Here is a 14,326-nt window from a genome sequence, read left to right on the forward strand (position 1 = left end):
TGCTTAAAACTCAACACAGTTGAATTCGAAAAACAATCAATTTACCAGGTTGCATGAACGAACGAAATATTTGAAAGTAAACTTTAATTAAGTGGAAAGTCTTTTAGAATCACAGACTTCGGGGAATTCTGCTTTGAGTAATTTTTTATGCATTTGCATATATTGAAATCTTAACCTGAACATGATTTTTTGATAATCAAAATCGGGAAAAAAGCAAAAAAGCTATTGCTTCAAGACCAAAAAGTTGATTGCTTGCGACTTGTTTCGAGTTATTTGGTTTAGGTTAACTTTTGGGGTTGAGATCCAAGAAAATTGTTTTTCGTCAACTGGGAGATGCGAAATTTTCATTTCTTTATTTGTGCTTAGTGCAAGTGCTTAATTTTTACCACAACACGGGCTAACAGAACACAAACGGTGCTAGATTATGCTTTAAACCGAAACCAATGCGTTAAAAAGAGATAATCAGAATTTATCCGGTTCCAAAGTTAGAGCAAATTTGGCTTAATAACGTTCGTTTGTTGAGCAGTTTATTTTCACTGCTTAAAATAATAAATATTTTTTTTTACACTGCAGTTGAGCGCTTATTTTAAGTTGTTACATTGAAAGTCACAAATTTCTTCGCAAAAATAATGTTTTTATGGCACGGGACTTGCTACTTGACTCAATCCAGCTTTGAACACTTTCTCAAAACGCAGATTTTTGTTTGTTTCATATATATATATATGCACTCAATTTTTATGAATTGAAGAACGTTTTGAAAATGTTCAGGCTTCTTTATCAGCATCCAGAGGTACCTAATCAATGGTTAATTATTTTTGATTAAGAGCATTACCTCACACTTATTCCAACTTATGGAAAAGCAGACGATATGAAAATATAAACTATTTTAAAATGTTGGAATTTCAATTGCCAGAGTTCTCTGTATACCGCTAATGGTCTAACAGATCCTGTATTGATAATTTTATAGCGAATGTTTCACAAAACACGTTAATTGCTCTATTGAATCGCAATCAGAGAAATGCAGCTTTAACGTTCCACACTAACAAATATTAGATTTACTATCTAATTCCCAGATTAGCGGCTCTTGTTGACGCTGTATGAAGTTTTTCACTTTTGTATATTTCCAAAATCTCTATTTCATAAACAGGATAATTTTTATAGAATTCAACTAAATACATAACTTGCATTAGCTGCTTTCACGATTGCTTTCGATGCCACTCAAATTGATAAATTTCATTAGAAAATAATTTTAACTTTCAGCATGAAGAACCGCCTTCAATCACCAAGAGCCTTAGCCTGAATCTGATTCCCAAAGTAGATTTAATCCATGATGACTGGCTGGGATTAGCACCTCTTGCTAGCCCGGAAAGTATGTCAGAATTGTCCAGTATTAGTTCCAGAGCCAGTGTAGTGGCAACGAATGTTATTGTAGATATTTGCAGAACCCCAAAGGTAACACTCCAAAGCCACTTTAGTTGGTACTTATTGCCGAACCCCGATAATTATTTCCTCTTTCGCAGCGCGTTAGATATAAGTGAATTTTCTTTGAAAATCAAATCAAATTTGGGTTTTTTTATTGACAACATTTCATTTCTAATGCAAGCAGTCCTAGAGGCATTTCAAGTTAAGTTATATGTGTATTCCAGTTTTAGAGCAAGACGTATTACGATACATAAGTCTGTTCCAAATTGCTCAATTTACCGCCTTCTGCGTTATGTTCCAAACTTGACAAAACTTTTCCGAATTGTTGTCCTAAAAATTGGCACTTCAGACGCTATTTGCAAATGTGTCTGCCGGCTCATAAAAAAACGATTTACCGAAACAATACACAAATAAAATGCTATTAACTATGCCAGCAAAATAAATAGAGAAAGATTATAGAAAGAATAGAAATATTAATACAATTAGGAATATTACAAAGTATGGCATGGGCAAACTGTATCGATTTTTTTGCTAATTACTATCTCTACGAGAATATACTGTATTGCTTTAAAATTGAATATTGAAATTGAATATTGGATTGAATATTGGATTCATTATTACAAATTTCATTAATGGTACGGTTATGCAAAAAGTTCCAAATCAATACATTAAATACACTTTTGATTCAAAGTTACAACTGCCGGTAAATCTGACATTAACAGTTTTGAATATACCAATATTACATGACCATAGTTTAATTATAAACCACTTTAAAAATCATTTCAAATTTAGAGTCTGATCTCAAACCGTTTTCGAAAATGTTCATACCACAAAAATGCTTGTTTTGTTGCTGCCTACAATCTCTAAATTTATGTCGGTTTATTTATGGAGCACCATATAACCACTGAGAGTACAGAGTAAGTATTCTAAATATCTACCAGTAAAAGTCGGCATAAACATGTGAATTAGTTTTTTCTRAAGACAAGTCTTGTAAAGTTGAGATTTGTACTATTAAAACCTGTTAAAAAACAATAACAAATTCTATCACGAAAAAATTAGGCGTTCTGAAGACATCAGCCYAATGTAAGGTTTCAAGCAAAACACCTCTGAAGAAAGAAKCCASCAAGAGAAGCCGTCCTGCTTTCGGGACGTCAAGAAGAAATTATTTAGAACGACCATAAATAACCAGAAAAACTCATCACTTTCAATTTTTATAAAAGTTGTGTTCCTCCCGTTATCTGGAGATATGGCGTGAAAACACACATGCAAATTACTTTGCGAGTATTTAGTAGTATTAAGTAGTTAGTAAAAATGCATTTTTATATGATTGTCAGTTATAGGCGTTAAATGTATTTAAGAGGTATCAGCATAAACTGATCACAGAAAAACATACAAAAGAACATTTGTACGCTCTATAATAACTCTTTAATGTCAGATATAGTAAAATTTAAGTTTTTTCGATTAGTTTTCAGTATTTGTGTCTCTTAACGCAATTTATCTGCTTTTTCACACTGGAGCATAATTACAAATTTGACTTAGCAATCCTTTAGCATACTGAAAATTAAACTTGAAACAATTTTTGATGGCAAAGAAAATACTGCAGAAACAGAGTTTTCTCAAGTGTTCTACTATTAGAATTAACCAAATCTAATCGATAAACTAACATATTTTTAAATAGTTTTATCAGAAAAGTTTATTTTCAATAGGAAAAATAAATTTTTCCAAAAAACTTAGATCTTTCGATTAGTCCTCATTATAAAATACAGATATTTGAAATATCATTTTTGAAGAGACAAATGATAAGGAGTCAAATAAATTAAAAATAAASCTTAAGAAGAACATACGCAAAGGATGGTTCCGTTCTTTTAAACAATTATATTTGTTTAGCATGTGTTCTCATCTGGCAATTCAAATAATGCAAATTATCACTGTAAACTCTTTAAATTTTTTAATAATTTTCATTTGATTATATCTCGATTTATTTGCTATAATTTTTACCCTTTCTGTAATAATACCGCGATACTAAAGGTGACCATAAATTGAGATGAATAAATTAATAAATGACCATAAATTAGAAACATATTTTTTTAGAGATTCAATAAATAATGAATGATGATGATTTTCGATTCGATTAAGAGTCCGCATTAATCTAAATCGGTTTATGATGGAAGCACAAATAAAAACTTGCCATTATAGCGACAGCAGTGAACTATAAAATAGAGCAATAAACAACTTACCATGATTATAAACTCTTTGGTGGAACAATTTGCTGTGAAGTAGTATTTGAAATGAGTTCTGAACTGCACACTCACGGTCGTTTTAGTTCTTTTTGCGAAGGAAGCACGATTTTTGTAAATTATTAATTAAAAAACACAATATATGAATCCGAACCGGAAAAAATTTACCATATTTTACAAGATATTATTCGCATCAGGAATCTGCATAATAAGCAAGAAATAGCAGTTTGTCATCTTATTCTCAATAGCACTTATTTATCAGTGTTTTACACTAGCGTGTATTTGTACCAAAACTAAGTAAAAACAGATAATTTCGTTTAACTGTTTCGAAAAACTGAATGAAATTCTAGGTTCTAGAACACCTTACTTTGTTTATATTGTTCAGATGTGTCGTTGTTTGGCTTAACTTTTTATTGTAAAAAATACTTGTCTTACAGAGATTGGAAGTTTTAGCCTGAACAACATTAAGAATCGTTCTAAAACATAGTAAGAATCAAGAATCAGGGTAGTAGATATGCAATATGATAGTATTACAATACCTTTATTGCATTTCGTTATTCAATAAAAACAAAACTAACGAGCTTTTACTACCACTTTATCGTAATCGATAATCTAATCGACGTTAAGCGCTTAACATTACGATAAAACTCAACTTCAATTAGAAAATAATTAATTAGTTTTTTATGGAGATGTTTTATTGATCAAAATCCTTTTGTAGCGAAACAGAAAATTTGGAAGAAAAATAATGAATCACAAATAAACTTTGAAATATTCCAACAAAAAAATTAWTTGCAAAGTGTTTATCAATAACWTTTAGRAAAGGAGTAGTGGGCATCACCCACAGAAAATAAACCTAATAATTAAAACCCAAATTGTAAAATAATTTGCGACCAAGWGRGAATTTTTGTTGTGAAATGATAAAACTGTTAAAAGTTCTAAAGACAAAGTTGCCTAAAAAGTACAAAAAAATCTGATATTAAAGTATCATAACGCTCAACAATATAATAACAACTTAATAAAGTTTAATGAGTCAGAAATGTTTACTAATGCAAATATACGCCCATTTTCCTAAATTAAATAATTTTAAAAACCAAAAACAAATCTTTAGAAGCTCTTTCCAACAATGCTTTGTCTTCTAAAATCAGTCAATTGGTTTTTTGGTGTTATTTAATTGTAAGTTAAAATTGTACGTGTCTAGTTGCTAAAAGAAAGCTGATCAAAAACTGTGAATGGTTTTAGGTGTATTGAGATATATGTAATTTAAGCTTTAAGTTGATGTTTAAAAATCGTTTCTCGAATAGGCCCAGCTCCTATACTTTCTAATATATATAAAGTTGATCAAGCTCTGTGAATGAACTCGACAAAAAGAGACAAATAATTGTTCATTTCAAGATAATTAATATTATTTATGTAATATTTTTATTAGTTATTTACAGTTATTTCATATATTTTATTCAATATGTACGTAATGCTCTCTTGCTGGTGGAGTTGAATATTTTGCGAGATATATTTGGGAACACAACATATTTTATAAGATTGGAACAACACAATAGTTTCAGTTTTAAATACTCATGTCTTGTATTCTCGCGGTCTTTAAATACTATTTGTTTCTTTATTCCAAAAAGCTTGCAAAGCCACCCAATTTTATTTAGGAAACATTCAATTTTAGTGCCGTATGCGGGGCATTTGCCTTCCTAAAGGATAGCTATATCCAGTAGTATATACAAACATACAAAATAAGTTATTCGATTTTTGGCCGTTCTATGTGAATTCTCAATATTTAGTATTTTTTCTTAGCGTAATATAAACAATATGATAAAGTAATTTACCTCTTGTAGAGAATTAATAAATTTTTTAAACTTCAGATAATGCGACGTACTCCCAAAATAATTGGCGACCTCAGTACGTGTGCGGATGATATTCGCAACATAAGAAGTTTTCAAAATTGCAAAAAATTCCCGATGCTTTTCATCAATAATAACAACCGAGCGGAAAGTTCATCCAGTAGTAGTGTTAGCTTTGAGTCAGCTTCGAGCAACAAATGTTGTGGAGAGTCGAGTAAAACCGGAGGATGTTCCAAAGATACTTTGGGTGTACTGTGAGTATTGCAATTAAATTATATTCGCGTGAACGTAACAAAATATTGTTTTGTGTATAGTTGTGGTGCTGAGGGTCGCACTTCGAGTGGAAGCGATTTTCAGTCCGCTGAAGACATTTTGGATAACGTTTTAACGAGCGCCGGATGCAAAGAGTTCTTCAATTCGGATCCTAGTATCCTTGAAATGCACCACGGGCTTTTATTGGAAGGAAGCCCACCGCCTGTGTATTTTATCAGTTCGCCTTCGACTCCAGTATATCCGCAGGTTTGTTCAAGTTTTAAAATTTACTGCTGCAAACATCCGGTCACCAGCGAAGAAAGTCAATCTGCTAACCAAAGACTCAAAGCACCAAAAATATATTGATTAATATACAGGGTGATTCACTACATAATGGACACAAAGCAGGGGCGTGTAGAGGACCTCAAAACAAGTCGAATTTCCAATTAACTTTTTTTTTCAGGCCCATGGTTAAACGAGATACAGGGTGTTAAAGTTTGGTATAAATGTTAAAAATGTTAAAAATAAAAAATGTTGGTATTTTCCTTTTAACTCCTACAGTTTATGAGATATTTTGGTCAAATTTTTAGACCCTTTATCCGTAGGTAAGGCGAATGGTTGTGAAAATTTACTGGGTGTTCTTTTTTTCTAGAGGCATACGCCCCTTTTACCCCCGAACTTTTTTGAGGTGCGCCACTGACTTCGACCGAACACATTTTTGAATTTGCTGTTGAATTCAAGAATTTTCTGATCTCTTAGAGTTTTTTTTCTATCTGTCTTCGTTTTCGAGTTATTTGCACAAATATAAGTCCATATAAGGTTTCTGGGTGATTTTCCATGAATTTTCCTATAATTTTTTGCGTCCTTTTGTTCACATTTTTTGTGAATGAAACTAATTTCATAATAAATTGAAATTTTCGTTACATTTTTGTGTATTTTTATTTCGATTAGCTTACAGCCGAACACAGAAAAATGTGAACAGAAAGACACAAAAAAATTATAGAAAATCACCCAAAAGTCCCACATGGACTTATATTTGTGCAAATAACTCGAAAACAAAGACAGAAAATGAAAACTGCAAAAAATCAGAAAATTATTGGATTGAATTGAACCACAAATGCAAAAATGTGTTCGGTCGACGTCAGTGGCGCACCACAAAAAAGTTTGGGGGGGGAGGGTAAAAGGGGGTATACCTCTATAAAAAAAGTACACCCTGTAGATTTTCACCACAAGTCGCCTTGTTGCTGTTAATGTTAGAAATTTGAGTAAAATATCTCATAAACTGTAGGAGTTAAAGAGAAAATACCAATTTTTTTTTGAAACTTTAACTCCTTGTATCTTGTTAACCATGGACCTGAGAAAAAAACCTTCAGTAGAAATTCGATTTGTTTTGAAGTCCTCTACATGTCCCTGCTCTGTGTCCATAAGGTTGTGAATTACCCTGTATAATTAGAGTTTTACATAAGTTCTATATGGCTGAGAAGCGCTTTTACATAGTTTATTTGGGTCTTTTGCCTCAATTTTGGGCCTTTGGCAGATCGAATTTAGTAATGTTTCATTCATAACGATTGGAAAATTAGTGTTTTTACACTGATTTTAAAGTAATTAACAAAGTTAAATCCGATCTGCTATAAAGACAATTTACGACATTTTTTTAGACCAGTATTGGAAGATTTTCAATTATTTAAAGACTCATCATGCTGCTCTATATTCAACGGTGTGCAAATTGTGGAAATCGTTCTGATTTGGTATACCTACATAGACAGGAAACTTCACTATTGTATTATTATCGAATAAGTAATAGAATATATATAATAATAAATGAAATTTAGTTGTTTATTCTTTTTTGTCGAGGAATAAAAGCAATTTTATTAGTCACATGCGGAAGCTTTCTTACTTCTTTCAAACTTTATTTGCTTAGGAATTTTTTAGTTTTTGAAATAAAATTCTCGTATCACAAAAATGTTTACTTCGAAATCATTTAAATTTTGCATGTATTTTTAAATATAACATTTTGAATTTTAACTTTGATATTATGTTCTCAGTAAGAGTTTTTCACCTCACTCTACGGTTAATGGATTGACATTTTCGAAACTCCACGTTCTGTAATAAGTAATGCAACTCTAAACAACTCGATCAACAAAATCATACTTTCCAGGTATTAACTCCCGGAACACCACAAGAACTGGATCCAGACATTATCTCAAACCTCGCTATTGATTTGGCCTCCGATGAGGAGCACCGATCAATTCAGTTCCTCCAAAGTAAAGCCAGTTCCTCTATCGATTCAGGAAGTGTTTGCAGGACTCCTTCCGACACTACCAAGAACGTTACTTTTAACCCTCAAGTCATCACAGTGGACACAATTTGCGAAGCCAATTACTCCCCGCCGGTGAGATGGAGACTGTTTAAGGGCAAAAAACAGAAACAGCAGTTTGATACCCCCAAATTACCTCCGGTTTCAAATCCAATCAGTTCCGCAGTTCCTATCAAAACAATTCTCTCTAAGGGCAAACGAACAGAAGCTGATATGCCGGGCAGTGATGAGATTCAGTGTTTTTCTAGAACAGAGGCATTGCCTCTTTTAAGTGGTTTAAATAACAGTGTCGGGGAACGGACGCCCTCTCCTAGCTTTGTGAGGAGGAAAAAGTATGTTTATCCGTCGGACATAGTGGTGATGAACAAACCGCCCCATGAAAGTGCTGTGTAGTCAAATAGTGAGATTATTTAGAAATGTTGATAATAGAAGAAAAATTTTAGGCAGTAATAGATTTTTAGACGACGACGGTATTAAGGAGATTAGTTTCAATCAAATGTGCAAATTTGTTTCTGAGTAAATCTGAAATATATTAAGCAGATTTAAAAATATGTTAGAAGCTTCAGCTAAGACAAGAAAAGACATATTTTTCGAGCATATCGCGGTAAAATTGTTTTCAATTTAATGGGGATTTTCAGGTGCAGAGCCAATGCTGTCTAATAAGATTTAGTCGATATTTTTATTATTATTAGCTAGACCGCAACAGTATTTACAAACAAATACAGATTGTTAAAAAACCACAGGAAATGTGATTACACTGGATAAAATGAATTAAGAAATCGTGTAATAAAGTGCGTAATTTCTTAGATAAGAACTTACTGTTCCGATTTTCAGTTGAAAATAGTGTATAATTTATAGATTATTTTAAAGAAGAAACGATATTAGATACGGAAAATGAGTATTAACTATTTTGAGACTTATTTGGACTCTTAATAAAAGTTCAAACGCTTAAAGTTTTGCTGTGCTGCAATTTTTGACGTGACCAGCAAGTATAAGGAGACACACATGGTAATTTACTTTACCAGTTTTTTTATTTCATCTATGAAGATCTTGAAGTATAAAGGCATACAAGATTCACATCATGTAACATTTTTAAACATTCATGTGCTAATGAGAACAATTTAAAATATCAAGTCGCACACTTAAAATTAAACTACACTCTTTTATGTGCCCTTGTTACAACTTCTATAATTACTATTTAAAAAAAAAACAGCTTTTAGCAATGACTTTTGCTATAAATCTGCGATGTATTAAATTAATATTTATGCAAAAATATACGGCGAATGATATCATTGACGAATAAGAGTATAGCTAAAATCGCTCGTCGAATTACATTGGTTTTGTACATATTTAAGCTTGTTTTATGTCTTAAATGTTTTGTGAAACAACCGAGAAAAGTGACGCTAATTGTGGCAATATATAAATACGCAGAGGAAAACATGGAAGGAAAGTAGAAATTCATACCTAAAAGTCATATGGCTGTAAATAAAGCCAACATGAAGAATGGCTTCGGTATTCAAAATAAGCATTGAGAAGAGATACACAATAGTTCACAAGTGCTAACCAATAAGACTGAAAACTTAAAAACCCAAACAACAGAAAATATGGTGAATTTGAAGTTCGAAATTTAATATTTGACTCTATGTTATTAATACCGCTCCCAGAGTTAATCACGAAAGATGCTTCAAAAGCAAACTTGAAGCAAATCCCAGTAAAAATAATAAATCAGAAAAAATCTGATATAAAGACAGTTAACAAGAAACGATAAAGTTCAATATAATTAGAAAAAAAGTTATTTGCCATTAGTATAAATTATAACCGATAATTTAATCGATGGCATTGGCATTCCTTGAACAAATCCAAGTTTGAATACCTAGATCAGGAAGATTACAATCTGTTTTACTAAAGAAGATACAGAAAATGTGAAATTTGCGAAAACGGTAATTTACAAACATCATCACCTTGCGCTTTATTAGTACGGAAGCTGGAAATATGAAAGCTTAGTTAGCAATAAGAGAAGTCGAAAACCCCACAATTTAAATGCGAGAAAACCACATACGAAAACAAACTCGTTGGAAGCGAGTAAATTATCACCTGTAAATTATCTGAAGACTAACTAAGTGCGTACAAGAACCATCGAATTTTGCTGAAGAAAAACGCTATAATCGTTCAACATCTGAAGAATGCAGCAATTATTGTAGAAACCCACATGTGCAATCAAAAGAACGACTGGAACATAATCCCATATTATGTTGGCAATACCAAGAATATAAAATAGTTTGAAGACTCGCGATTTATGGTAAAACTATTACGCTCAACCCCGAAACATAAATTTATTTAGGACCTCACGTATCAGAAAATATAAAAGTAGTAGTTAAAAAATAATCCCGTAATCCAAAGAAGGAGAACTGGGTAGTGGAAACAGTACTTCACACGGCAAAACGGTTTGTGAGGAAAGAAATTAACTTGAACTTAACTTAATAAAAGTATATATATATACGTATGTATGTCTAGCAGCACTTTAAGATGCTTATTTGCTTCAGAGGTAGCGATTTTCAACACGTTTCCAAATACTACCAAAAAACCTTTACACAGCATAAAGATTAAAAACTATTCTGTGCTACCAAGAAGTGGCATGCTGCCATAAATATGGCGTGAAACATGCAACCACGAAATGTAAAGGTTTAATTCTAAAATATCGCAAATGCAAAAAAACCCTGTTATAAAATTCAATAAACTGTTTATTCTATGAATTTTCAAGAAATATATATAACAAATTTCAAAAAGTGGACAAGCATCACTAAATAATTAAAGCGTGAAGTCGTAGAAGCCAATTAATCTACATATAGAGAGAACCAATAGATTGGAGTGAGGCTATTGAAAAATGACAATCAACTGATCACAGAAATCAGCGACAAAAACAGAAGAACTGTTAGCACTTTACCGATTTTGAAGTACTATCTATCATGTAGCAACACTTGCTAAAATCATTGTCATAGAAAATTGGAAAATAAAAAATCTGCTAATTAATTTGGCTCAATGTTTTGCTGCAATCAGTTCATTGTAAAAGTGCACTTTGTGCTCTATAAGGCACTGCGTTTAAAAGGTACTTTAAAAATGAGACACTATTGTAAAGTCATAAACTTAAATGTAAATTTTCCGAGTCATCATCTAACACTAACAAAGTAAGATCCCTACTATAGGTACATACACTTATATAACACATTAAAATCACATCTTCGAATCATCGAAGCTTTTAGCAAAGAGGCGAACAAATACATAATTGTTGAGCTGTTGGAATAATGAGATGGAAGCTTATAACTAAAAGAAATATTGTCAAAACTTATAATGTATAGTCGGGCGTTATCCTGCGTAACTTACTATTTCTTTTGGCGGTACTTCATTTATGTACCGTCCATATTTCAAGTGAGCAACATTTTTTGTCGTGTATCTGTGTAATTTATACTTATGCTAATTTTTGCATTGTCGCACAGCCAGACTATTAGCTAAACCAATTTCTGGACTACAGTTAGTAGACCAAAGAATTACTTGAATTTTATTCCAATAGCCAAACGTGATTTAAATGCTCCACGTTATCTGCACTCTAAGTTTTTAATAAATCGGTCAAGTTTTTACTTTGAAAGCTACCTGGTGCGAATGAGTCGCAAAGTGAAGATGTGCAATTATATTCTGCATATTTCTTAATTAACTTGAGCTTTCCTATTTTCTTGTACAATTCAAAAATCAAATCATACTACTAAGTACGTTAAAAGACATTGATTGCATAGTGATCTAAACCTCAATAGTTAAGTGTAAATAACATTCAACTTTCTTCTAGCCGAAAAATGCTATAAAAGTTAAGATTTTGCGAAAAAGTATTAATTTTACACTAGACACCTACGTCATTTAAACTTTGATATTTTTTAATTTTTCTAGTAGTTAATATTTTGAAGTTTCTATTCATTAACACTGTTTGCTACAAATTTGTTGATTTAAAGACCCAGTTATATGTTATTATTTCTGAGATACTAAATAATGGTGGACCTCGAATGCAGAAAACAATATATAATCTAGAGATTATACGAGTAAACCTTAATTACGTTTTTAGCGTTTTTTTGGAGCCCCGTTAAATTTAAACCTCTAAATTTTGTATGAACCCCACCCATTGGGAACACACGTATTCCAACATAGCATCATCCTCTTCAAAAATAAGGAGACTTTGGCAATTATAAATGTACTACACTCATATTCTAATAAATATTTACTCTGCTTCATTTTAAAAGCTGCAAAGCTTATTACGTTCATAAGGTTTAAGCTTGTCAGGTATCCATCATATAGAACCAAGCCTTCAAAACTTCCGTTCTAATAACAGTCTCGTTCCGTCTACTACCTTCTTATGTATGTAGCAATAATTATGAAAAAACTATTCAGCACACATCATATAACCCAAAAGACTAGTCGCTTATTAAATATGCAGTAATGGTTGATCAGTAACATCCTTTGATTGAAACTGATCTGCTAAATTAAAAAGTTACTTCACTTGTAAGCTACTAAAATTTAAAAAAGAACCGCTCCTATGCAGCCAAGAACTTAGCTGGATATTTAGATTTCACATTCATATTTGATGAACTGAAAATTGTTGAGGACCTTGTCTGAATGGGAGTAATTTCATGTTTTTGTAGTTGATAACCATACCATACTGTTGTCATTAGGGTCCAAGATGTGTACAGGTAATATTCATTTGGGAATTCGACACTTTTACGAATGGTAGGTACATATTTCAATAAAATATAGTTGATTTATTCTTATATTGCTGTTGTTTTATTTCACTGAAATACCTGTTCATGCTGGCCTAATTGCTGTTTAATAGAGAGTGTTGGCGCGTATAGAACATTTATAAACGTGTCAGTTCGGCGTCCTATCATTATTTTTGTGCTGGTTTTTTTGGTGTCGTGTGCCCTTCATCGTACTGCCCGATAACGCTTTTGGCCTTTTCGTACTTCTCCAACAGATCTGCGCAAAAAATTTGCATCTCCTCCAGCTTGGCTTCAGCTCTCTTTTTTTGGTCGACGATTTGCTGGCTTTCGCACATGATCTTCGAGTAAAATGTCTCGTATTGCTCGATGATCTTTTTTTCGCACTGCGGGTACGTCTGGATTTCTTGCAATTTTCGATACTTTGTGTCCAGGTCGGCAACTTGTTCTTCCAGTTCTAGAATGCGGGCTTTGGAGTTGCGCAGCAAAACGTCTTTTTCCTGAACGACCTCTCGATATTGGCTCACCTCAGTTTTTTTGGCCAGCAAATCCTTGGCGACTGGTTCCTGCCTTCGAAAAATCTACAATTTTACAATGCATTATTCAGGGGGATGTGCGGGTTTTTAACGCTGTACTTTGAGCAGGTCCATAATAGAGATGAGCTTCATGAAAGGTTCAAAAAATACATAAAAAGCAATTTTGAAGTTTCCGTCAAAAACGCCGGCAATAAACTTTGAAAAGTTGCCTGGCAACTGGTTCCATTATTGAGCAAAGTTGTTGATGGGCCTCAAATTCATGGTAACGGACCATTACGAGTCATTGAAAAACAATCTTATGCCTGATCAACAGATAATATTTTAAATTACACCAGACTTTAACAACTACAAATTTAGTATGTAAAATTTATGTTTGCTTGTAAACTTACGTACGCAAATTGAACGTTTTGAGTAACGAATTATTTCAAGAGAAGAAACTTGAAAAATCAATGCAAAATGTTCACTAGCTGATAGGCTACAACGGATTCTTCAACGCCAAGACGGAATTCATCAACATTCAAAATGTGATGATTATTGGGACTTTGATGGGCACTCAGGCAATATCTGAGCGGTTCTTGTCGAAGCTGCATCTGGTCAACATCGAGTAAGCAACCAGTTTTTCACAAGAAAATTTCAATTTTGAATTTTTCCTGTTTAGTTTCCCTGATAAAGAGGACTTGTCCGTCATTGTCGTCGCCTACTTATCGGCCATCATCAGGTCATTTTTCTCCAGCGCCAATTTTCCCAAGCCCAAAGTCGTGAAATTGGCCATAACAATGATAACGATCTTCAATAAGGTTTGCATTTCCTGCTATTTATAAAGGAAAAACTCATCGATGGAAATTATTTCAGATTCGCGACACTCCAGAACTTCACAGGCAGGGTTTTGGCTCTATAAATCCTCACGATTTGGTGGGCTGGTGCAACCATCTGCAGTTCTACTCAACTTTGCAGTCTGAACACT

General features: G+C 32.7%; 2 protein-coding genes and 1 long non-coding RNA gene across 6 annotated transcripts in view; 2 read left to right on the forward strand and 1 right to left on the reverse strand.

Moving 5' to 3' along the window:
• The window catches only part of LOC109542114 (diacylglycerol lipase-alpha), a 155,092-nt gene extending 142,210 nt beyond the window's left edge, over positions 1-12,882 (forward strand). For all 4 annotated transcript variants that reach the window (XM_019911172.2, XM_019911174.2, XM_048665505.1 and 1 more), the window contains 4 exons: positions 1,261-1,452; positions 5,525-5,757; positions 5,818-6,022; positions 7,914-12,882. In XM_019911172.2, coding sequence (XP_019766731.2) covers positions 1,261-1,452; positions 5,525-5,757; positions 5,818-6,022; positions 7,914-8,465 — 1,182 coding nt within the window. In that variant the 3' untranslated portion in view covers positions 8,466-12,882. The remainder of the gene's footprint in view (positions 1-1,260; positions 1,453-5,524; positions 5,758-5,817; positions 6,023-7,913) is intronic.
• Positions 12,883-12,981: 99 nt separating this feature from the next.
• LOC125504117 lies at positions 12,982-13,570 on the reverse strand. Its single transcript, XM_048665506.1, has 2 exons — positions 13,462-13,570; positions 12,982-13,407 (listed from the first exon to the last, which is right to left on the reverse strand). Exons 1-2 carry the CDS (start codon positions 13,492-13,494, stop codon positions 12,997-12,999), a joined length of 444 nt encoding a protein of 147 aa, XP_048521463.1. The 5' UTR covers positions 13,495-13,570; the 3' UTR covers positions 12,982-12,996.
• A 70-nt stretch (positions 13,571-13,640) lies between these two features.
• Positions 13,641-14,320, forward strand: LOC125504118. The gene is made up of 3 exons (XR_007281283.1): positions 13,641-13,966; positions 14,021-14,159; positions 14,215-14,320. It is a non-coding gene; the product is annotated as an uncharacterized LOC125504118 (long non-coding RNA).
• Positions 14,321-14,326: the final 6 nt, after the last annotated feature.

Source organism: Dendroctonus ponderosae, unplaced genomic scaffold (assembly GCF_020466585.1).
Source record: "Dendroctonus ponderosae isolate FM_Combo_2020 unplaced genomic scaffold, Dpon_F_20191213v2 Dpon_F_20191213_4, whole genome shotgun sequence".
NCBI classification, from domain to species: domain Eukaryota; kingdom Metazoa; phylum Arthropoda; class Insecta; order Coleoptera; family Curculionidae; genus Dendroctonus; species Dendroctonus ponderosae.